Raw genomic sequence first — 26,557 nt, 5'->3', positions numbered from 1 at the left:
CCACTAAAGAATCCAAAGAATGATCCTCTCGGATCCCCATTTACAACAGCAACCCAAATTTTTCTTTGTGTGAAATTTAAATATTTCCCCTCCAGACAGCCTGTAGTTCACAGAATGGCAAGCTTCTAGCACAAGTGCTAGCAAGGGCCAGGGTGTTCAGGGCTCACCTTGTGTCGCACACAGCAGGTGTAGGGCACGCCGCAGGCCAGCGGGCCTGTCCCGTTACAGAAGTGATACTGGTTGATGCCCCAGTCCTGGTATTCATCTCCTCCACAGCATGAGAACTGGCTCCGCCAACAGGGGAAGGTTTGAAGGCGAGAAAAAAAAAAAAGAGACAGAGGAAATGAACCAAAATGAACCAAAAGCTTTTGTCCTCAAATTGTACAGAACTACAAAGCATGAATAATTAACACTCCACCCTGATTTTACATAAAATAATTATTCATTTGCTCTGGCAGATACCTCTCCATCAATTAAAAGGAATATTTTTGTTGTTTTTAAATACACATAAAACCATTCATTTCCCAAAAATCTAAAATATATTTCTTACTCAGTTGACACACTAAGATGATGACAGTGCTTTTCAGTTAATACCAGCAGTGAATCTGGGTCTTTTACAGATCCTCATAATTACAGTACAACAGCTGTTCCCCATGTGGGATTTGAACCTGCAGGCTTCTACTGCTATGTCCAGAAGCTTCTCCACTAATCCATAACACCACCACATTATTTCAACTATTCTTCTTGGAAAGGTAATATCTCTTAAACAATAACTCCTTTTCACTTAATCTGAGCTCTGCTACTTATTTGTACAATATGCTTAATCCCACTCATTCATCTACTTCTTCAATTGTTTCTTTTATAACTTAAGCAGCTAATTGTCTGGGCACCAGCAAGAGCATCTTGACATTTACAACTTTCTTAGGAGTTGAAAATAAAGTGAATTATTGGTTAGTCGTTCCTCTTGCTCAATTAAGGGCTGAACTGAGCGACAGTGAGCAGAGATGAAATGAACACCAGCAGACATACCTGAAAAACCTTTACGTCGCCCATTACCTATTCATAATTGGGTTCTGAGGTCAAATGGAAAGGAGAAGACCCTGAAGAGGAACCCAAATGTGTTTGCTCCGCATAACCAGACCCAGACAGTGCCGGTGTCGCTCAGGCCGAGCCCCAGGATCCCAGCCCTGTGCAGAACCACTCCATGCTGACGCACAGCCAGGTGCTCCGAGGTGACAATCATTCCTCAGGCATGTGAAGGCAATCCTGGGAGCGCTGGGAGTTAATTACGGTGATGAATGTGCCCACGCTCCCTTCCTCGCACTCCTGCGACTCCCAATTAACCTTTTAACAAGGTGATGAACTGGGTGACACTTCCAACATTATTATAGAATCGTTCAATTTCCTTCTCTGCCGCGGGAGTCACACTGAGTGGAAGCGAACCTCATTGCACGACAATAATCCAGACATATTTTTATACACATTTTTTTTGTTCTCATTTCTATCATTACGCCACTGATGGATGTCTCTGTGACTAATGTAATGAAGCTGTAATTACAGCCAGACAGTCTGGTGATGTCAGCAGTCCTGCAGTAGAAACTGAACATATCTGACGCTTAAAATGAAAGTTTTCCTCGGGCATATGGATCCATGGCGAAATGATCCACTTTAGGTAGTTTCATGAATTCTTGAAAGCAATGGACTCACAAGCACCCTTGTGATCTCACAGCTGCCACTGATAAACCATACTTCACACTGACAATGCAATTTCACAAGTGTACCCACAAACCAGTCTGCTGCTGCTTGTGCCAGAGCTGTCTCTCGTGGTCAACAGCCTTGACCTCGCAAGCACACAGGGTGCAGAGGCAACTGCAGACACTACTAGTGTCACAGTGTTATGGGATGCTAGATTTAAATGATGATACTTTTTGCACACTTCAAAGCTCAGATTTCAGCGATTTTCACATAGGGAAGCAACACACCTCTAAGGCAGACACTGAAAAACTGCAGCATGAAATAGATTACATCAAGCCCTTGGAGCTGTCGAAAAAGGCACCAGTGCCCAGACTAGAGTACGGAGTCATACTGTAAGTCATTTTACATGCTAAAAGCACCACAGCACCTGAAAGGAGGGCCAGCACCTCTCTCACTGATGTCACTGTGTGCCTGTTGTCACCTCACAGAAGTTGCTATTTGCCAGAAAGCCAGGAGAAGCCAGCGCTTTTAATCCCAAGCCCATACCAGAGGCATTCTGCTAATTACATGCCACCATGTGAAAAATCAGCTGGTGACACGGCAACTAATCTCAATACAGGATCTTAAACCTACCTGAGAAACCACCACACCACTTTTTTAAAGATTTTTTTTTAATTACATTTTGCATGTAGCATCTCATTTACAGACAGCTATTACAACCATCAATTCATTTTCTAACTGCTTTATCCAATACGTGGTCATAGGGGCACCGGAGCCTATCCCAGCAAGCAACAGGGCGCAACGCAGGGTACACCCTGGATGGCACACAGTCCATCGCAGAACAGACATATAGACAGACACAAACACACACACTCTCACCAGGGCCAATTTTCCCAGAAGTCAAATAAAACCTACCAGTATGTCTTTGGGCTGTGATCACTGGGAGGAAACCCTTGTGAACATGGGCAGGAACATACAAACTCCACGCAGACAGCACCCCAGGAATTGAAGCCAAAGGCTCCTGCCCTGCAAGGGAGCAATGCTGACCACTGTGCCTCTACAGCCATCACATGATTTTGCTAAACTTCAAAACCATAGCCCAAAAAGAAAAACAATGAACAAACAATTTAAATAGTAAGATGACAAATTAACATTGATATAATTAGAAGCAACTTCACCAGACAAAACGTTTAGAAAGGAACAAGCCTTTGAAAACACAAAAATCAATAAATGCACTCCCATAACTGACAGCTGCACTGTTTGTTTTCCAGCCATAATCCACCACAATGGCTGTACTCTCCTTTGAGATAATTTGCCATGGGACTCCAGTGCAGCTTCTCTTAATTTCCCTGCCTTTCCTTCCCCCTGATTGCTTGAGAGTTATTAAAGGAGAGTTCTCAAGTGCACAGCCAGAAAGACCAGATGCGCCAGCACAGTCACGATTAGCATTTCTTTTTTAAAGGTCGAGACTGATATTGCTTTTTTTTTTATCACTGTCAAAGCAAAAGCCAGTCTAACACAAACAGTAATCAGAGGGGTATTGTGAAAGATGAATCCTCTTGTACTGCACATTGATCTTCAATTGATAACCCAGCAAGTCTGCATGCAAACCTGTGACCCAGGGGATGGACAGCTCACCCCATCACTGTAGTCACTCATGTCGTGGACAGATGGGTTAATGGAAACGATAAGGACTACAGATGAGGGGAAAAAGCTCAAACTGGAGTCCTTTTATATTTACAGTACATATTTTATTGTGTTTGGGAAAAATGAAATTTGTTCACAATAAACTGGGGTGAATTCATTAGTGGAGTACCACAGGGATGTATAAGCACCACTGCTCTTCCCGATTTATATCAACGATCTAGATTTGCAGGGATAGTAAAATTAGGAGGATTGTCAAAAACTGTAGAGGAAGTTCAAAAAGATCAAATTCAGGACTGGGAAAACATTCAATGTTATCAATTTCATCATAAATAATAAGAAGAATTCCTTACATTTATATAGTGCTTTTCTGGACATTCCACTCAAAGAGCTTTACAGGTAATCCCCTCAACCTTCACCAATGCGCATCTCCACCTGGATGATCCACCAGTACTTGCACTACACATCAGCTATCAGTGAGGAGAAGAAACCAGTTCATAGATGTGGATTGTTAGGAGGCCATGACTGGTAAAGGCCAATGGGGAATTTGGCCAGGACACTGGGGTTACACCCCTACTCTTTTCGAGAAACACCCTGGGATTTTTAATGACCATAGAGAGTCAGGACCTTGATTTTACGTCTCATATGAAGGATGGCGCCTTTTTACAGTATAGTGTCCCCGTCACTATACTGGGGCATTAGGACCCACATGGATCACAGGGTGAGCGCCCCCTGCTGGCCCCACTAACACCTCTTCCAGCAGCAACCTTAGCTTTCCCAGGACGTCTCCCATCCAGGTACTGGCCAGGTTCATACCGGCTGAGCTTCAGGTTGCCAGTAGTGAGGTGCAGGGTGATATGGCTGCTGACCACATAATAAGATGGGAAAAAATAGGTATATAGTCAAAAAAGAAGAATTTTAAGGATGCTGTGTTAAAATTGCACTATTGCACTTTTATGACCACATTTATGACCAGCAGCCATATCACCCTGCAACTCACAACTGGCAACCCACTGAAGCTAAGCAGGTGTGAGCCTGGTCAGTACCTGGATGGGGAGACCTCCTGGGAAAAACTAAGGTTGCTGCTGGAAGAGGTGTAAGTGGGGCCAGCAGGGGGCGCTCACCCTGTGATCCATGTGGGTCCTCATGCCCCAGTATAGTGATGGGGACACTATACTGTAAACAGGCGCCGTCCTTCGGATGAGACGTAAAACCGAGGTCCTGACTCTTTGTGGTCATTAAAAACCCCAGGGCGTTTCTCGAAAAGAGTAGGGCTGTAACCCTGGTGTCCTGGCCAAATTTCCCATTGGCCCTTACCAATCATGGCCTCCTAATAATCCCCCTCTATGAATTGGCTACATTACTCTGCTCTCCTCTCCACTGAGAGCTGGTGTGTGGTGGGCGTTTTCGCGCACTATGGCTGCCGTCGCATCATCCAGGTGGGGCTGCACATTGGTGGTGGTGGAGGAGAGTCCCAATTACCTGTAAAGCGCTTTGAGTGGAGTGTCCAGAAAAGCTCTATATAAGTGTAAGCAATTATTATTATTATTATTATTATTATTATTATTATTTTAATCTGTCCAGACAAAGGTGACCAGATACATTTCTAGATTCAAAGGAATGTCCTGTATTAGCTGAAAGAGCTGGACCTTTTCATGGGCTTCTAAAGAATCGACAGTGAAACACAAACCAGAATCCAAAAGTGGAAAATACTGTACATTGAAGCACACTGAAAAACTGAGGTTAACAGTTTAGCAAATACGTAAGGACATTAGTCTATCATTTGTCCACAGAGAAAAAATCCTGGTAAAGATCAAGGCAGCCTGAAGCTTCTTCTATAAGCAGAGGGCAAAAGGCAAGACTGCACCCTTGATGGTCATGAATTAACGTCACATGCTCTTTCATCGGCAGCCATGTCAGTAACTTCTGAAAACTACATCCTGTGCAAACCCTACTTAAATGTCAAAATGTCAGACACAGTTATCTTCAGCTAATTTGAGAAACTTGCCATGAGAAATTTATTTGAAAGAGAACTTATCTAACATAATGGCAGTAATCATCTTAAAAGAAGACACAGTAATTAAAGCAAACTAACAAAAAAAAACAGCATTATGCTGTTTTACAGAGATCAATTTAAGTTTTTAATATGGAGGAAAAAAAGTTTTCAATGTGGGTGGGATGAGTGATGAGTTAAAACGCTGTGTGCTGTTTCGAATCATTTTGGCATGCTGTTACTGCAGTAACACACATTTTCATGTTCATTTTTTTTTTTAATTCTGACAGATGGCAGAAGGTCAGCAAAGCAAAACTGCAGTACAGCAGTTTGCCAAATTTGGCCCTGGTACAGCAAAATGCAAGTGTCTTCACTAAATTCTATTTAAGATGATGTATTACAAGTGTTTCACTTTCTTACTCTGTTACACAAAGTTGCTCATGTTCATAAAAGGATGGTGATTGGCCTACAATCCCCACACCCTGGCGTGGAAAAGAATCTTAAGTCTGCATTGGCCTGGTACTATCAACATTGACTGACCTCTAGGATTTGTCTTGAGAGAAAACGTGGATCTTTTCAGCATAAATAATATTATCTATGTTGCAGAAATGAAAAGGAATGGAAATCCAAAAGCAGGCATTGGCATGAGACACCGGAGCTATGTCTAGGGACAAATTTCCATCAAGAGATGTTATTTTAAAATTGTCAAAATAATTAGTAAGACCTCCTTTAGAATACAGTGTACTATTTTGGTCACTATGTTACAGAAAAAATATTGCTTCTCTGGAATCTGTCCAGTGAAGAACAGCCAGTTACCATTCTGAGATCAAGGCAATGTCCTACACTGACAGGCTATAAGAGCTGAGCCTTTTTAGTCTTGAACAGAAAGACAACCAGGGGACCCGATTCCAGTATCCTTAAAGGTAGACCTCTTCAGAATCAACAGTGAAACACCAGTGCGAACTACGGGCACTAATTAAATCTTGTATAGAGGAAGCTGCCCAGCCAGCAGCCATGTCGCCCTGCAACTCACAACTGGCAGCCCACTGAAGCTCAGCAGGTGTGAGCCTGGTCAGTACCTGGACTGGAGACCTCCTGGGAAAAACTAAGTTTGCTGCTGGAAGAGGTGTTAGTGAGGCCAGCAGGGGGGCGCTCACCCTGCGGTCTGTGTGGGTCCTAATGCCCCAGTATAGTGATGGGGACACTATACTGTAAACAGGCGCCGTCCTTCGGATGAGACGTAAAACCGAGGTCCTGACTCTCTGTGGTCATTAAAAATCCCAGGGTGTTTCCCGAAAAGAGTAGGGGTTTAACCCCAGCGTCCTGGCCAAATTTCCTATGCCTCCTATTAATCCCCCTCTATGAATTGGCTACTTTGTTCTCCTCCCCCCAACTTCGACGGCAGGTGGAGCGACGCGCCGGTTTGAGTATGTATTCTTGGTCGCATTTAATGGCAACGTCAGCTCAAAGATTTGGTTCAAACCACCAAATGGAGACGGGCGTGCCGACAAGCGGACCCTGTTGATGCGAGATTAACGCTAGGATGAGAGATAGAGGAAGCTGCCCATCCATGTTGTAGGAGTCAAATCAAAGAGGCCTCTTGTCATGGCCTCTTCTCATTTGAAAAGTAAGGACTTCTTAAATAAAACTAGAGGACAGGATTTAAATAGGGATATGATTTGATAAGCTGCCATGACTGACAGAGGCTGAGGGATCAAGCAGAGTAGGACCCTGTAGAGAATGGAGGTCAGCCTTCAGACAGTGCTTCAACTCAGACGGCGAATAAGATGTTGAAAAGACAGTAAAAAAAAGAATGGGGTTGGATTGTCGGCAAAAGTAAGTGGCATTGGGTGTGCTTTTATTGCCATTAGCTTGCATTTGATTTGGTGCTTTTTGCATGTTTTCCTGCTAAGGAAAAATACATTCTGTTACTGGGGAACGTCATTCCTTTCAAATGTCTTGGAGATGATGGAAAGCTGGGAAATGGAGCACAAAAAAATTGCACTGAGAGAAGGAGGGGGTTTGGGTGATTTAAAGGCTGGGAGAAAGATTCCTCTGTGACTGAATGGACCATAAATCACCTTTCTGCTTGCTTTGCAAGCTCTGCCTCACCACATAACCTGCCCCTGACACCAGCTATTGTCAGAAGTCTTCAGTATCAGTAATGCTCTGTCTGTGCTGCGTACACTCCTTCCAAACAACAAACACTTTAGTTTAGGGTAGGACAGAACAAAAAATGCGTAATAACCTAGTCATACCAAAACACAGTTATAATAGACTGCATCGTCATGCTGAGACACCCCAGAAAAGATGTTATCCCCAGCACAATATGTATCCTACTGTACTCCTTTGTTACACAAACCACATGGAAGAAGAAATCTGGTCACTGTGTTGGTCTGGGATTGTTATCCTGATGCAGCATCACAGATGAAGGTCCAGGTCAGTCTAAAACATTACCAGGTACAATAAGAGGCACCTTTGCTTTCCTACATCACACCCCTACACCTACTGTACAAACACCAACAGAAACCATTTGATATGATAAAAAGGATTACTTCAAAGAAATACCATGGTTCCTTCTTCTACTGAAAGGAGCCATCGTACTATTGAAGTAACACAAATGTAACAGTAGTAATACAATTCTCCATTTGCTATAAAGCCTGATTACACGTGTGCTGGCCTTTCTAGTTTATGAGTGGCACATGGAAAGCCCCTACACAACCTCCAGAGAGTCATTTATATGGACAGTGAGTCTTACCTTTTCCTGAACAAAATCCAAAATGTTCTTGAAGTCCAGGTCGTCATAGTAGTGCTTGATGCCTTCGCGAATGCTGTTCTGGAAGATAGTGGAGGTCTGGGCAAAAGACAGAAGACACTTTTGTTTTAGCCATAGGGTAAATGCTGGAAAACCCTAGTTTTTCCTATCTAGGAGAGACACTTTAATAATCGGTCTGGTGTGATTAGTTCTGGGAAAAGAAATACATTAAATTGTAGTCTGGGTCGCTCGCACTAGAGTAATGAAAAATATGCGGTTTTTGCATTAAAGTAGAAGAAAAATATTTCTGTAAAACTACAAAAGGTGATTTTTAGGCTTAACTCCAGGGGTAACAATAAGTTCCTTTACGATGTAGATAAAGTTCTACGATTAATCACCAAAGGCATAGCATGACATGACACCCAGGGAGCATGACACTTTTGATGACTTCATCAAGAATTCCTGAAGTTAAAAGAATCATTACAGTAGACATCACTCACTGATATGCATTACCACCATGAACTAATGGATGAAAACATTTATATAAAAATATTTATATAAAAAATTAGTCTCACTCCCACTCCAGCTTATGTTTAATGTACCTCCTGCCATCACAAGAATCAGCTGCTCTTTTCACTTAAAAACAGCAGCAAAAAGACTGGAAAAGCCTTTACACAACCACTCAGAAGGATTGAAAGAGATCCTACTGCCAGGGTTTATACAGTATATCCTCTCTCCAACACTAACACACAAAGAAGTGGAAATGAGCTTTTTTGATAATGAAATAAGCCATCTATATAGCTTTACGTATATACAGAGCAATGCCATTTTAAAACTAAAATTAAGAGCTAACATTAATGGGAACAACACCAAGCATAAACTGGAGCAGGCACCAACCTGTCTGCAGTTAAACCATGTGCTTCAGGGAATGCCTCTTGCCCAAACCGTGGAGGCCTGGAATGCAATCATAACGACTAACATTTTGCTTCTTTTTTGGGGGGGTAGGGTTGCTCATTTTAATAGTGTAGTGCCCTGTGCCTTTTTACTGAGTTATCTTTAAAACAAAATTAAAACTCCTTCTGTCTTCTTTTTTCTACTGCCTGTTTAAAATACTATTTTGCTGAAGTGAAATACTCCCTTCACCACCACACCTCCCTTCACCAGAAGTTAGGCTTTTGATGATCTTGACTTTTAAGAACAGCTGCTAACCAGGTGTTGTACAGTCCTGACAATGGGAATAAAGGCAAGATGTACAGTACTTCAAACATTCCCCCTTCTAGCATTGAAATGAAGATAGAATACAAATGTTCAGGAACTGTATCAGAATATCAGATAGGCAGAGACTGTTTTAGATGAAAGCACTGCAAAGAATAATTTCATTTTTGACTTCTTCTTCAAAGGGGGTGAGACTTTATTAGCACCTAAGCATTTTTTCAGATCAACAGCAGAGCAAGTCAGAAGAATAAAGCAGAATCACTGCTGCAGCTGCCTGATGTAATTTGGGAAGACTGTGGGATAACGAGATTTAGCGTAGCCTTTGGGGCTACAGTAGCACTTGCTGAACATGGAGCACTTGACAGAACATTTTATTTTCAGTTAGTTGAGAGCCAATGAAGAATTCCGGAGTTCTAACACTGGCAGATGTGTTCCCGAGCTCTAAATGAGCACTGGATATTGTTGTACTGTAGCACAGAACAGGGTGTTCTAGAGTGTTCAAGCAAAGGAACGAGCTGAGCACAGTGTACCGGTGAGCAACAGCAGGAAAACTTTGTTCCAATCTGTTATGACATGACAGATGCAGGTCTAGTTTTTCGGCACAGGCCGGGACTGAAGGCAAAGTCATGGCCTTACCTTCTTGCTGAAGATGAGGGCTGTGATGAGCCCTACGGCCTGCAGGGCCAAAAGCACACTGAGAACACACAGGAACTGTGGGAAGAGAAACACACGCTGGTCAGCACAGAGAGGGGCCTTCAGGCTGCTGCCAAAAAAAAACAATCACAGCACACTCTCTTCACAGAACCTGTACAGTATCCGCAATGGAGGCCTCCTGCTGAATAGTCAGACGTGACTTTCATTTCATTTGTTTTAAAGATTACTGGGGCAATTTAAAAAGCAAATTAGGGCCACCAAGGAACCAAACATTAACAAGCATTACTTACATCGCAGTTTGACCTTGGTTTTCAAAACCAATGTCACAGTTCCAAACCATTTGCCATATGGTGTTTTGAAACGCATAGAATAGGCTATTTCGAAATTAATTGAAACCAAGCTCCAGAACACACATTGAGAAAGCAAACAGGGCAACTAAGACATAATCAATGTTCTACATAGCATATTTACATGAGTGTACAAAAGGCTTTAGCACAAAAAATTACAGCTCTGTAAGGATCATAGGAAAGGTTAGAGGAGAGGAGGCCAGCTGATTTATCGGAGGATCTCATTCTGCCAGGAGTCAGTTTTCCCTGAAGTGTTTTCTTATATCCTCTGGTTCGTCTTTCACTGATGGTTCTGAACAAACCCATTGGGTTGTCTATGTAGATCCATAGGATCCATTCAGGAGTCAGTTCTTTCAGCTGATCAGCGTATCACTTTCCTTTAAGCCTAGGATTGTGACCCATTGAAGCTCAATTCCATTCTTGAAGCTCCAGGTCTCCTATTTTAAAGTGTTTTTCCCAACTGCCTGTAACTTTCTATGCTTGTCTACATGAATTGTGTCCAAATATATCTGAATATCTTTTGCAGCATTGTCAGTGTCTGCTAATCCACTCATTTTGGTATCATTGTCGAACTTAAATAGTTTAAAATACCAGAATCTAGATATATTAGGAAGAGCAGGGTTCCTAATAAAGATCCTTGTGGTACTCCTCTAATGACATCACCATTCTGATCAGTAATCACAGAGCCCAGCAAAACAGCACTGCAAAGAGAACCATAGCACCAACTCAGACATGCTTTTTCTAGTGGTTCCAGTTGTACTGTTCTTCTGAATAGGAGTTTAAGTTTTAAAGCCATTAACTGTTGTAAAAACACCTAGATTGGGCTGCTTGGCTTAAATAATTATGGAGCAGTCATTGAAAGCATGTTAACTTACATTTATTAGGCAACTTCCCAGACCTGGGGCTATAGACCCCTGACTTAAAATAATGCTGACCTTGGATTCGCATGCAAATTCAAGAACTACCTACTGACTGAGCTGTCTGGAATTTGGAGGATGTGTACATCTGTACTTGGAAAGAATCCATGAAGCCCATTATTCAGTATTCAGTACCATGGCTACCCTCTCTCTACTTCTGCATTACAATAAAGGCTGAATAAAATAGAAGGGAATTTCACAGCTGAACTGAAGCTTTAAATTGCAGTGATTACCCATCATGGACTTTCCAAAACTAAATAGGCTCTATTGCACAGAGGGATTCTGCTCTGATGTAAGGTTTACTGCGGATTACCAAAAGGCTCCCCCCAGGTCATATCAATCAGTTTTATGATCGATCTCTATTTGGAAGTACGTCATTTCCTATAAATTCAAAACAGGTGCGAGATAATAAGACACAAAGCAGCTAAGAGTACAGTATATTACTCTTTGAAGGAAAGTACGTCAGTGTAGAAAATAACTAAAAATGAAGCTGTAAGTGGTTAGCTTGTATCTGAAATCTATACATCATCCACTAATAGGCTTAGTCCCGTGGAATACCATTTCTGACAGTTTGATCCAGCTCAATTTGTCAAACTTCAGACGATTCCTAAGCATGTCCCGTAGGTACAATTGGGATCATTATCAAGGACAGGAGGCAACAGCCTGACATCAGACATCACATCTGCACTGTTCTCTTCTCAGCACATCACTTATGTCATAGACACCTCTAGGTTCAATTAACACCCTTCGTGACTGTCCACTGGCAGAGCAAAGAACAAGACTGGGCCTCCAACTTTCACTCCACATCACAGAAGAAGCAAAAGAAGTCATCAAATAAGTAAACAAAACATTCGTTCCTGTAGGTGGCTATTGCAAAACAGTGCTCCTTCCAACACTTTGGATCAGGGTGGGGGTGTGGGGCCTGGTTCTTTCGTACTGATAGGCCCCTAGGCCAGACTGTGCGATGCAGGAGGTCACCTCACACCCTGCCGCCCCTCATGGGACAATCCAAGACAGGGAGAGGAAAAGATGATTCATCGCCCTTCCTCATCAGCAACATGACGGACACCCTCTCATCTCGCAAGCCACTCCTGGCAAGAGCAGACCTTTCTCAACAGGCCCTGCCGACACCGGTCTGACAGGCACATGCTGCCTGCAGGATATCTGTCGCTCTGAGGCACTCATTCATTAAATTCTGGGCTTAATTCTGCTAATTGCAACCTCGGTGCCCCAACCCCTCAACCCCTGCCTCGTCGGCTCACACACAGGCACACACACTGAATACAGCATCGACCTGACTCCAGCAAATTACTCATCCCCAATCACAGACATGCAAGATGTCAGTGCTGCTTTGCATAAACATTACAGGCCCAATACAGCAATTATTGTTTCCACTACGCATTCTTTCTGCTGCAATTGCTTTAGTGGTTGTGATATCAAATGCTGCTTAGCATCTGCATGGGCAGAAAGAAGTAAAGAAAGGTGCCTTTTGCGCAAATAAATGTCACACTTGTGATGAATGACGTATAATACAAGAAAACTCTCCCTTATTACATACTGTGCTGCACTTAGGTTTTCTGTAAGAATGATCTAAAGATTGCATGGCTTTAATTAAAACACTGTTTAGTCTAATGGTAACACACATGTTGTTACATAGTTACGTAACAAATGGAGGTTTTGCAAAAAAAAGCTTCCAGGACTATGCAATACTCAAGAAAAGCCAAATGCTGTTGTTTGAATCACTACAGTTGCTGAACAACAACTAAATTTTGCGCTGTCTAAATTCTAGGCATTACACTTGTACTATGCAAATTGTTTAGAATGTCTGTTGTCTGCAGGAAAGGCCTATAAAATGGCTATTCATGATGATCATTTGATTAATGATGATCCTGAGACTCCAGAATCCACCATTACGTGACTTGTGACACCTTTGAGAACCATCCGAGAAGCGTTTAAAGTTTCAATGCCGAGTGGCAAGGTGCCCTTGAAATGTGACAGTTTTTTTGTCCTTGTTCACCAACTCTGTGAAGTTGGCCCCCCTACAAACAGCACAATGAAACCCACCGCATTTGTACTAGTTTGTGCCGTTGAAAGTAGCTCCTATGGTCCTTTCGTTCTTGAAATATAGCACCTTTGTTTCGGGGTGTGAAGTCACCCACCCCCCCTACAACACCGATAAGAGTCACGTGACCCCCTGCAAAAAGTTGGCACCATATCTCTGGGACAAAAGCACCACCGATACACAAATGGAGCACAAGCCAATGCATCAGGTTGTACTGTTTGTAGAGCTGCCAACTTCACAGTGCTCGCCACGTGAAGCTACAATATTGATTTCTTTCCCTTTAGGGCAAGAATGGCGACAGGTAACTTGGTCACTCACCATGTGTAGCAGGGTCTTGTTGTCACGAAGGGACCCCACCATGCCCACCAGAGAGACGCAGAACATGACCAGCCCCAGCAGGATCAGAACCACGGCCGGCGCCAGGAACACACCCTCCAGAGTCCGGTTCTTCTGCCTCTCCACCTCCGCGTAGATCCCTACACAGAGCACGGTCAGGCCCAGGAACTGGGAGGGAGGGAGAGAGGGAGACGGAAGGAGAGTGGAACAGAGGAGGTGAGTGTAATGGAGAAGGAGAGGATGAGAGGAGGAAGGGGAAAAGGCAGATTTAAAGCTGTCAGTAAAAATGCACATTTTCCAGGATATTTTTGAAATTCTAGTACATTGCCTCCATTACCCAATCGAACCTCCCATGAAAACTCAACATGCAGGGTGTGACTCTCTTTAGCTTTCAAAAAATGACCTTCAAAAGAATTGAGAGAATAAAAATATGGCCAGAACAGTGACACAATGAGAAGTGCTACTGCCTCAGGTCTCCTGGTCCTGGGTTCGATTCTGAATCATGTGTGAAGTTTCCATGTACTCCAACCTGCGTTTTCATTTTTTTCCTGCCTCCCAAATAACATATTGGTTTAGATTAAGTGGTGTCTCAATATTAGATTAACTGTGTGTATGCATCTTATGTTCTGGACCTCCAGAGCACAGAGCTGCCCCATACTGCTCCGTTGCTGTACCTTGTGCTCTGTGTTTCTGGGACAGGCTCTGAGCTGCCATAACCCTTAACAACGAGCAACAGTGTTTGGATAAGGAATGGATGGGATAAAAACTCATTAAGAAGAACAGTATTGCAGCACGGCAGTTACAAAAGCTAGCTTGTGATGGTGCAGTGTGATTTCCGCATGAAACACAAAAAATGGGATTGGGGACAATACAGTTTCACTGTTGCGTGAAAAGATAAAACAAGAATTTAATTTCCGGTTAAATGCGCGACATTAATATTTCGAGGGAGGTCTTGAAAACCGGCTGTGGCCAGTTGGCACAGGCTGCATTGAGGTTTCAGTGTAAAGAAAAACTATCAGGGAGAAGAAAAGAATTTCAATAGAACTCTATAGTTCACAAAATAATGTAAATGAGCAAATGGCTCATTAGAATTTTCGAAAAAAAAATTTATCGATTTTTTTATTGGAAACATACTGTTACAAATGGGGGGTTAAGAAACTGGTAAAAATCAGCAATTGACCAAGCGGTTTAGTCAATAAGTGAAATAATTATTCATAATCCCCAACTTGTAAGTGATTTCTAACCATATACTTGAGCCTTTGGTATAATTGGAGGCACGTGAATTCTTTATTTTCTGGCACAGCTTTGGTGAGAGGAGTAATAATCCAGGCACACTTGGATAAACAAATATTTATTAAAATGACAAGACACAAACTACACTACACACAACAAAACATACAACACACAAGTTACTCCTATGTACAGTATTTACAAACAAGGCGTTTCAGAGGCCTAACATTCTGGTCACCCAGAAAACCCCACACTGCTACTAAGCATTAAGCGCTTTATATGCCTACAGAGGCCACATAAGAGATGAGCTGCCTTCTAACTAAATACAAAGCAAACCTGCAGCTAAATCTCTCTCTCTGCTCCCCAGATGCCACAAAATAAATGGGAGCCTATATCCCATATCCATCCACTCTAATCAGAAAAGATGTTTCTAACTGAGGTATCTTTTATCCAGGAAAACCAAGGTCCCTAAAAAAAAAACACAGAAGAGCAGGCTCTCTCTAACAAGGTTCAAATACTTAGCTCCTGTCAGGTTTGGTTTGGAAGATCAAGAAATATGGGTTCTCGCCTGGTGCAAGCTTCAAGTCCCAACTCCCCTGGACTCCTCTCTCTTCTCCCTGCTCTCCTTGTTTCTTCCTTCTTCCTCTCCTTCCTGATTATCTTTCTCTTTTCTCTCCCTACTTTTCTGCTTTTAATGTGATCTTATATTGTCTGTTTCTGTGCTTCTTGCCAATCATTAATCCACACCTTTCCAACCTTTACCATTGTTCCTGCTCAAGAGACCCCCCCAGACCTCAGCAAACATCCTCTTCTTTGAAGTTAGAAGTGTTTACTCTTCCCAGTGTCACAAACTTTATCTAAAATCTAAGAGACACTTCTCAGTCACCCAAAGCTGTAACAATATACATAATAAAAAGATGTAAGAAGCCACAGTGCTGTTCAGCGGAGGTTTTACATTAGCTTTAATTTGTGATAGAAAAAGGCGATTTTGGGAGAACACTAAAGAAGACTCACACAAGATGCATCTCTCATGGTGTTCTGAATTCAAGCAGTGTTACAAGGCGTTTTACAGTCCAAATATAGCTCTGGCCTTATGTTGTTGCCATATATGGGTGTTTAGTAGTGACCACTGTATACGCATTATAGAAAAACTTCAGAAAAAACTTTAACACATGGCACAATGGCTATTTCTGATAGTGTTATCCCCCCCACCTTTCTGCTATTTATGAAATGTCACATAGATGTACATTATCAGGCCTGGAGAGATTACTTATCTGATTATAAGGTTACTATAGAGTCTGCTAGATCCACCTACTTCTCTCACATCATTGAAAATCACCAAAACAATCCCAGACATCTTTTCTCCACCATCAACAGACTGCTCAAGCCAAACTGCCCCACCACATTACCTGCCTCATCACAACTTTGCAACACATTCTTAGATTTCTTTAGTTCTAAGATTGACAACATCCGGCATCACATTCTCTCCACTACGGATATAATTTCCACACCTCCTCCCTCCTCATCCAACTTCTCTGGTTCCCGTCTCTCCAGCTTCTCTCTTCTTGACTCAGCATCCCTAAACAAACTAGTTACGCGCATGAAACCCACCACATCTATTTTAGATCCCATTCCCACCACTTTATTCCAGTCCTGTTTCTCTTCTCTCTGTCCCATTGTCCTCAATATAATACATGAATCCTTGAGCACCGGCATTGTACCAACGGTCCTCAAAACTGCTGCTATTACCCCAGTGCCAAAGAAGCCTAACATGGCTCTCGACAATCTTAACAACTTTCGCCCCATCTCCAACTTACCCTTTCTCTCTAAAATTCTAGAACGTGCTGTCACACTTCAGTTACATAACCACCTCATGACAAACAACCTTTTCGAACCCCTCCAATCTGGCTTCCGTCAACTTCACAGCACAGAAACCGCCCTAGTCAAAGTCACCAACGATCTCCTAATAGCTTCTGATTCTGGTTCTCTTTCCATACTCATCCTTCTTGATCTCAGTGCTGCCTTTGACACTGTTGACCATAACATCTTGCTTTCTCGTCTCGAGACTGTGTTTGGAGTCTCTGACACTGCCCTCAAATGGTTTAAGTCTTACCTCACTGATCGCTGTCACTTTGTCTCTCTCAATGGGTACAGGTCTGAAATTGGTCTTGTCAAGTCTGGTGTCCCTCAGGGCTCAATACTGGGCCCCTTGCTCTTCAGCATTTACATGTTCCCACTTGGTCAGCTTTTAAGATCACATGGCCTCAGCTTTCATTTTTACGCTGACGATACTCAAATATACATCCATACCAAACCCGACACTGATGTGGCTGTCTCTATTCTATCTAATTGCATCTCTGACATAAAAATTTGGATGACTCAAAACTTCCTTCATCTTAACTGTGACAAGACAGAAGTCATGCTTATTGGTACCCCCCATCAACTTCGCAAAGCCAGTCCTGTAACCCTGTCTGTAGATGGCTCTGTACTTGAGCTCCAATCAAAATTGAAAAACCTTGGGGTTATATTCGATTCTGGCTTAACATTCGACCCACATGTACAGCATACTGTCAAAACATCTTTTTTTCACCTTAGAAATATCGCAAGACTACGCCCTATGCTATCATTAACTGTGGCTGAAAAGCTGATCAACATATTTGTATTCTCTCGAATTGACTACTGCAATGCTCTGCTCCCTGGGGTATCTAAATCTACTCTGAACAAGCTGCAGTATGTCCAAAATTCAGCAGCCAGAATCCTGACCAGATCTAGTGCAAGTGTTCACATTACTCCTATCCTGGAGTCCTTGCACTGGCTTCCGGTCAAATTCCGCGTAGACTTTAAAATCCTCATGCTCACCTACAAGGCTTTACATGGCTTGGCACCTCAATACCTGTCTGAACTTTTATCGCCCTACTCCCCACCTCGCAACCTCCGCTCTTCAAATTCTGCCCTCCTTACTGTCCCCCAAGCCCGTCTACATTGTATGGGCGACAGGGCCTTCTCCTGCTATGCCCCCAAGCTCTGGAACTCCTTGCCCAAGGATATTAGAGAGTCACCTTCTCTAAACTCCTTCAAATCCAGACTCAAAACCCTCCTTTTCAGAAAAGCCTTTACTTAACTGGTTCCATTCTTCACCCCTCTGCTCTTCTTAATACCATCTTCCACGGTCTCCTCTATTGTTATTGTTGTATTGCTGTAATTATAATTGTGTCCTGTCTTGTGAAATTTTTCTTATTTATTGTTGTAGTCTTCTTATTTATTGTTATTGTCATCCTGTAAAGCGCTTTGAGAAGCCACCTTTAAAGGCGCTATATAAAATAAAGTTTATTATTATAGCTGTATAACATACCTGGGACAGGTCAGATTTCTACAGCATCCCTACCTGAAAATCTTTTTCCGACTACTACATAGTCAGTAGTGTGTTAAGAAAATACTGTGAGTCTGAGGGTGGTCTGTGAAATATTTCATCTACTGTATATAGCCCCTGAATAAGGGAACTGTCTGAACTAATACTGCAGACCAATTGTTTTCAATCCTGGTCCAGTTTACATTTCAGATGGGCTATTAATCACTGGTGCTAATTAGCACCCATAACTTATCGTCTTGCTTATTTAGACCTTTTCTGTGCTTAGATGCTGGGCTCACAAATACCATAATATACAGTACATTACATTTAAGGCCTTCAATACAACAACTTCAATTCAGCTTCTCCTTACTCTGCTGTTGTAAATTGCTCCCTCATTAATAACTGAAAGGTTCTTAGAGTAGAGTAGATGGACTGATGGATGATCACATTTCAGCTGACATCCCTGAATGTAGCATTGTGGCCAGCAGCACAGGAGGAAAGCACAGATGCTCGCCAACAAAACAATTTTTGTTAAGCCGACTACAGCTGGGATTTATAGTCTGAAAAATAGCTCCCAGGACATGAAGAATCTTCAGCTTTATTTGCTGCAGCTGTATTACCCTCCAAGCATAACCAGGAGAGATTAGGATTTAGCAAACAGCCTCTTAACCTGAAAGTTTTACAATCCAGTGGATCTAATGCAGCACAGGTTTTCTGTGGCCTTTGTACATTGCCTGTTCACCCCTCTTAAAGCTATACTACTTAAGGTACTGTAGATGCAGGGATGATCTGCCAGATTCTTCTCTGATCTGACTTCTGACCTTCTCTGGCCAATGTTTTCACAACCAGACACCTTGCACCTGTCACCTGTCACCTGTCGGGGTCACAGTGCTCATTCTTCCTCTGGCAAGTCATACTGTACATGTGTAGCACATAATGTAGTTCCATTTAAACCTCTTCATCCTGCAACACCTCAGGCCTCCTCAAGTGCAAAACTCCAGGGACGCTGGCTTGTTTCCCCTCTTAATAACAACAACCAAGGATCCAATGGCAGATGGATTCGTGTCCCATTCGTGTGTGGTGCAAGACCCAGACGAGTAACACCCAGGGAGGAGAAGAACCGGTTGACAAATCGTGCCTGAATCCACAAAACATTTGACACCCATGCCCGTCTGCAACTAACAAAACCCCTGAAGATGGATGCTGCGAAGACAGGCCCACAGCAGGTACTGCTCACCCTCACAAAAGAGCCCGGCTAACCTCCTCACATTCCACCCCATTGCCCCACACCCAGAATCACCACATCCACCGGAGTACACTTCATTCATAGCTCTGTCTGCATTCCTCAGCTGCTGCAGGGTCTCTCAAAGTGTGTGTCAGACCCACAAGGCCCAGTGAGCCTGGAGCACTTGGATCTGAAACAAGGTAGGGCCTCCATCCAGGGCTCAAGCACAAGCCGTATAGTGACCTTGAATACATTACCACTGCCCTCAGTTATTCTTTTCATACCTTAAATGAAAAAAATGTGCAGCGCACAGAATCCACAGGCTTTTCCTAGTGACTACAATATTCACAGTATTAGAGTTGGGAATTAAAAATAAGGGATGGTGATTAAATTTAATAAACAGCAAGCAGTAATAAGTAAAATTAATCACTTGGAAGTACTAGATTATTCAATTGTACTTTTTTGCCAATGGTGGATTTAATATTTTTGAGTGGTAAAGTGTGAACTTCTCAAGACATTATCTCCAACCCATCGATTTTAATGAACCCAGTTCGATATTTTTCATGAAGACATTTCAGTTCGTAATGGTGGGATACGTGTACACAAACGGAATAAGTTAACAAGGGTAAAGGTGCAGTACATTTGATCTTTTTAATGCCCACCTGCTGTGTATGTGCTTTCATTGTGTCACTGGACTTTGATCATTCCAAAATTCTGCATTGGAAATTTTAAAATCTGTCATCAGAAATATAAGCACTAACTGCAGAATATCACAGTCTCATCAGAATTCAGTGTAGGGAGACATGCTGGAAGCAACAACGCTCAGAGAAAACCTGGCTGAAGGCAAGGGACTCACACAATTGATCTGTAGCTGAACTGCAAAATTGCCAACACGATTTAACACCATGACCTCTTGTAGAGTCAACCTAACCTTGGAACACAAGAATTCTTAGTGTTCATACAAGACAGCCTGCTGAACACCTCCTTATTTACCCCCCTCCTGCTGGTATTTAACCCTTATTATCTACTTCTACTCACACTGGAAGAGAGCAGCTTGTTTTCCTGTTAGTTTTACCCCAGGTTCTGGGAATGGATTTTGTTAACCAGTTTTAAAATGTTAATTTGGGAGCTCATGCTGCTCGATAGCCGCTGGAGGAATACAAGGAGGGGGGTGGGGTGGGTGGGATAATTCCCTTTTTCCAGCAGCAAAAAATGGATACAAACCCCAAAAAAACATTTTAAAACTGCATAGCAAAAAAGCACTTATTTAGTACACATACAGTATATACACATCTCCCCCACTTAGCATTCTCCAGATTGTGACAGATATTCATAAGTCAGTTGTCTAGGTTTCTAGATTTTTGACAAGAAAACCTCTATCCTCCAGCCCTTTTTCTTTTCCGTTTCCCTGCATTCACTCCTAATTTTTTATCAGCGTGGCCTTAAGTGCCAGGAGGGATCAGGGACAGGCAGGTTGACGGGGAGATCAGATGTAAGAGACATTAGTCGGTCAGACTGCAAATGTAGCCCCTGGCCCCCAGCCCGCTATCTTAACCAAATTAAACAAACCATGGCGTTCTCGAGAAAAGAAAAAAAGGAGAAAAGAAAACTGATTTTGCATTCCGTTACACCTCTGCCCCCATACAAGGATCAAAAGAGTCGACATTAAAAGCATTGCTCTGCAAGAGCTCGCCAGACTTCCCCATCACCCAGGCTCCAGCTTGGCACTGTTTTTACCACAGGATGTGGTGGGCTCCAGTTCAAGTTAGCTTTTCACACTTTTACTTTCTGCTCTTTCACAGAGCCCACCGCCTCTGGGGTGGCCTGCCCAGGGACTGGACAGCCACAGAGCCCCAGAAGATTTGAATTCTAATCATCAATTTGAAAAGACGTGGGGCAATATCATTAAATAAAATAAAAGCAGATGATTTCTTCGATGTCTTGGTCTATAAATTATTTAAAATGAAAATCGCAAGGCGCCGTGGCGCTCATTGGCCACAGGTGGGCTTTCCCGGCTTAATTGATCCATTTAATTGATAAGCAAAAGGCTCATTGGCCACAGGTGGGCTTTCCTGACTTAATTGATTCATTTAATTGATAAGCAAAAGGCAGGCGCGTTCCAAGTCTCTAGAAAGCGATGATTTCAGGTTGACCTAGAAGACTCCCTGGATTGTGGCACTTCAGGACTAATGCTGGCCACCCCTACACCTAACCCTTCAAGCGAGAGTGAGCACGTCTAGTGCTGGAAACTTGTGGAAAAGATTAGGAAGCGGCCTTGATTGGCACCTGAATATCGGTATCATGGGCGCACTCTTCCCAACATGAATGGCAGGACAGAATTCAGCATTATTAGAGAATTGCGTGCTGGGAAAGACAGCCCACTGACTGGAGCCCCTTGTATTATAGGCAAGAAGGGGTTTGGGATCTACAGTGGTAGTACTGGAGCTCTACAGTCCTGCTGGACTAACCAAAAGAGGTGTTAGTGGGGCCAGCAGGGGGTGCTCACCCTGTGATCCATGTGGGTCCTAATGCCCCAGTATAGTGATGGGGACACTGTACTGTAAACAGGCGCCGTCCTTCGGATGAGACGTAAAACCGAGGTCCTGACTCTCTGTGGTCATTAAAAATCCCAGGGCGTTTCTCGAAAAGAGTAGGGGTGTAACCCCGGTGTCCTGGCCAAATTTCCCATTGGCCCTTACCAATCATGGCCTCCTAATAATCCCCCTCTATGAATTGGCTACATTACTCTGCTCTCCTACCCACTGATAGGTGGTGTGTGGGGAGCGTTCTGGCGCACTATGGCTGCCGTCGCATCATCCAGGTGGATGTTGCACATTGGTGGTGGTGGAGGGGAGTCCCCATTACCTGTAAAGCGCTTTAAGTGGAGTGTCCAGAAAAGCGCTATATAAGTGTAAGCAATTATTATTATTATTATTATTATTAAATGGCCAAGCAGAAAGGACCTGAGAAAAATTGTCACCGGTAAAAACAGCATACTTCTCCGATGAGTCAAGGTAACAAAAAGAGCAAAACTGAATTACCAGCTTTCCTCTCAATAGCCTCTTACACACTCACCTCACATCTCTGCTGCCTATTCCAGTACTTCCAAAATGAAGCATTTTCTACGCTAAATGCCACAGCACATTTTTTAAATGCCCGAGCTACACTTCATTTTCATGATCTCAGCGTCAGGAGACACAACTGGGAAATAAATGCGTTCCAAATTGTAATCATTCAGAACGGCAACTGGCTCATCCCACCTCACGTCAAGTACAGGGAGCTGTGCATCAGGAGCCGCTGCTGTGGGGTCACAGGTAATGAGACCTCGTTTTTAAATCCCATCTGCAGGAAGGAGAGCAAGTTCGGTAAGTGTCTGGAGCAATCAAGATGAAGAAGCACCTTGCTCAAGGTCACGAGCATTGGCACATTGATGAGGAGGAGGGAGTGTTCAACCCACAGAAACTCCACTTTTTTCTAAAAAAGAAGGTGAACTAAGAAGGCCCTATCAACGAGCTTGGCCAGCACAGCCTGGGCCTGTGAGGCTGGGCACCTGGGAATAACCAGGTAATGCAATTCCCTTCTTAAATCACAGAGAATGTTCTGCCCCCCCCACCACTCCCCAAACCCCATCCGGACCTGCTGTTGACGATGAAGGTCTCTGACAGAAATAAGATGAGAGGGCAATAACAATCGTTTAACACAAGATGCTCAGCCCAGTCGTTCACACCCACGCCCCAACCCACACCCACTATTAGCACAGAGTATGACATCACGCCGTTTAAATCCGGAGCAAATTCGCTATCCTGACCATAGTAATGACGGCGAATTAAGAATACTGAATTGTCAAGTCCGTAATTGAGCCATTCCATTAACAGTGCAGGCAAAACGGCGAACTTTGTCCCCGTTATACATGATAAACTTCCGAATCTAAAAAGGTACAGAATCCAGGGACGAACAGTACCTCTAGCGCGCAGGCGCATTAAAGCAACCCTGAGCGACAGCCCTCATTATATGGAAACAACTGGGCTTCGGCGTGTTTGCCCGCTGTGAATCAGGCTGAGCCTTATTTTCTAAACGGGGACAAATGATGGATAGCAGTTTTCAACTATCCAGCTCTCGACTGCACTGTGCTCCGGCGATCCGTCCCGCTAAAGCGCTCTGACAGAATTCAGGGAGAGGGGAGGGCGAGGCCGGCGGGTTACTGCACAGCGCCAGCGCCGCGGCCGGTAATGTGATTCAGTTCCCCTCTCCTGTTGAGCGGACGAAATTGAGCAGAATCAAGAGAAGTGCCTTTACACTTGCTACACCGTTAATGAGAAATTGCAAGCTGTAATTAAGTCTCGTCGCGTGCCCGAGCCTCAAGCATAGCCTCCGCTCCATTTCAATTAGAAAGCATCGCTTCGCTCGCGCGGTTTTTTTTTTTGTCTGAACAAGGCCGCGTGCGACTGGGAATTTTAGAACCTAAAACTTAAAATGAACTCATTAAAAAGAAGAGACTTTACTGATCTGCATGGTCTGTTTTCGCAAAAAGTGAAGTTTTCTTTTGATTTCTCAGTGGAGAATAATTCACCAACAGTTCACCACTGCACACAAAGGACTGCAGTTCAATTGTTTCCCCCTCGTCTACAGTAAATGAAAAGCAGGGTTTCCAATATTGATTTAAGATTAATACAGCGACAGCACTCCCCCTCTCTCTCATTCTTTATGCAAGTCAGATCAAAACTATACCACTCCAAATAATAAACAAATCAAAATGTAATAGCCAGTTGTTTTTTTACCACTTCTTCCTCTGGAAAAATCTATTTTTTTTATTTCAGTTTTTTTTTTTTTTGCCATATCACCCTGCAACTCACAACTGGCAGCCCACTGAAGCTCAGCAGGTGTGAGCCTGGTCAGTACCTGGATGGGAGACCTCCTGGGAAAAACTAAGGTTGCTGCTGGAAGAGGTGTTAGTGGGGCCAGCAGGGGGCGCTCACCCTGCGGTCTATGTGGGTCCTCATGGCCCAGTATAGTGACGGGGACACTATACTGTAAACAGGTCCCGTCCTTCGGATGAGACGTGAAACCGAGGTCCTGACTCTCTGTGGTCATTAAAAATCCCAGGGCGTTTCTCAAAAAGAGTAGGGGTGTAACCCCGGTGTCCTGGCCAAAATTTCCCATTGGGCCTTACCAATCATGGTCTAATAATCCCCATCTATGAATTGGCTTCATTACTCTGCTCTCCTCCCCACTAACAGCTGGTGTGTGGTGAGCTTTCTGGCGCACTACAGCTGCCGTTGCATCATCCAGGTGGGGCTGCACATTGGTGGTGGTGGAGGGGAGTCCCCATTACCTGTAAAGCGCTTTGAGTGGAGTGTCCAGAAAAGCGCTATATAAGTGTAAGCAATTATAATTATTATTATTAAATGGTGACACAGACAAAAAAACCTCCGGGTGATATACAAAGCATTTTAATCGTGTAACAAATTGCTCCACTGGTTCACATTTTAGGTGAATTTCAACCACTTTATATAATTAATATTTCATGAAGAAATAATGCAAAACATATAGAGTATGCCTGTATTTATGTAGAATGTCAATATCCAATTATTCTTCCCATTTCCCTTTTCAAGAATTGCATGCTCTAAAGGTTTACCTCGAAGCATTCGCTGCATATTTATGAAAACGAAGTAAATGTAAACATCAGCAAAATAACGTAAATAAAAAAACTTCGCTAAGCACCATGGTTGCCTTATGCCGGTTATAATGGCTGTAGAGAATTGAAAAGGCGCAAAAAAACCTGTTTTCATGTTTTTTTTTACTACAGTAGACAGTAGAAAGTGGGTGAACGCATCAGGAATGTAATGCCCCAACAATGCTTTTATTCTCAAGCATCTGTGATGAGCGTCCTGCAGTATATCCAAATGGGGGGAAAGTACACATTTAAAAGATAACAGTTAACTATTAGGATCTACAAGAGCAGATACCTCAGAGCTTGCCTTTTATGCGGGTCTTATGAAAAGACCTTGAATAATACAACGTTGGTTTCTTCTGTGCTTGAGTGACTCGTACGTTTTTCTTCTGCTTAAATCCTAGAAATATTTTCCACATTAATTCAGTCCGAAATTTGCATCTTACTTATGATTGCCGTTTGAAATTCAGAGCTAGTACAACACCCCCACCTCCAAGCCATCACCTTTCATCTCTTTCTTTCTCTCATCAGCTTCCACTCTCCGTGTCCCACTGGGAGTCCAGTACTGTATATCCCAGCTATCCCACCAGACCCAAGTTCTTCCATGCCGGCTACCAAGCCTATAAGGTTCATCTGTCTGCACCCAGAGACAAGGTAGGTAATATTTCACTTCTCCTGAGAAGCCAGATTCCCTCCTTTGGAGAACCGAGAAGAATGACACCAGATCAGTTACAGAAGGTTCTCAGCAAGACCGAGAGAGAAAGGGAAGCTCGGGTTTTACAGCCTAGTCCAGCAATCAAATATTTAGGTTTTAAGGCTGCCCAAACTAAAACCTTTTTTTGATGTGTGTGTGTGTGGGGGGGGGGGGGGTTTGATTTAAGTGGGAGTGGAAAAGCCTGATTACCTACAGGCTCTCCAGTATTGATTCCAATCGGAGGACAACAGAATCAGCGCCTGTTTCTTATCTTTCCTCAGTTGATTTATTCCAGCAGCAGACCGATACGGGGCCAGTGCAGGTTAATCGGCCCGACCTTGAACTGGCTGGAGCAGGTGCTTGCAGCTCCTTTTTGTTCTCCACTGCCATTCTATCTCTCCGAGACGTTGACTCATCAGAACAGTGACAGACTGTCCAACACGAGAAACTGTAATCCTGATGGTTGGCCTGACAATATTAAACCCTGACAATATTTAATCGAACGGCTTCTTATCTATGGGCTCTTAGGGTTTGCATCGTGTTTTTCCCGGTGCTTTCCCCATCATCATCCCACTTTCACAGGGGATGTCTAAAGATAACCCTCAACTGGAATATATCACAGGGGAAAACTGAGAAGAGGGATATCCAATTTGTGAAATACCACAAAGGTGAAGCTTTTCGGATAGGAAAGCTGACATTTAGACTCAGACTGGACTCACGTGGACCCCTGGACTGGATGGCTCTGCCTTCTGTACGGCCGACATCTCCGC

General features: G+C 43.3%; 1 protein-coding gene across 1 annotated transcript in view; it reads right to left on the bottom strand.

The window, feature by feature from the left end:
- The window catches only part of LOC148674344 (tetraspanin-15), a 75,035-nt gene that overhangs the window by 30,392 nt on the left and 18,086 nt on the right, over nucleotides 1-26,557 (bottom strand). The window contains exons 2-5 of the mRNA XM_088624445.1: nucleotides 13,601-13,786; nucleotides 9,939-10,013; nucleotides 8,091-8,186; nucleotides 168-284 (exon numbers count right to left, since the gene is read on the bottom strand). Coding sequence (XP_088480571.1) covers nucleotides 168-284; nucleotides 8,091-8,186; nucleotides 9,939-10,013; nucleotides 13,601-13,786 — 474 coding nt within the window. The remainder of the gene's footprint in view (nucleotides 1-167; nucleotides 285-8,090; nucleotides 8,187-9,938; nucleotides 10,014-13,600; nucleotides 13,787-26,557) is intronic.

The sequence above is a fragment of the Lepisosteus platostomus genome, chromosome 3, assembly GCF_059453375.1.
Source record: "Lepisosteus platostomus isolate fLepPlt1 chromosome 3, fLepPlt1.hap1, whole genome shotgun sequence".
Classification (NCBI taxonomy): domain Eukaryota; kingdom Metazoa; phylum Chordata; class Actinopteri; order Semionotiformes; family Lepisosteidae; genus Lepisosteus; species Lepisosteus platostomus.
The sequence above is the reverse complement of the archived record's forward strand: the minus strand, read 5'-3'. Positions and strand labels throughout refer to the sequence as shown.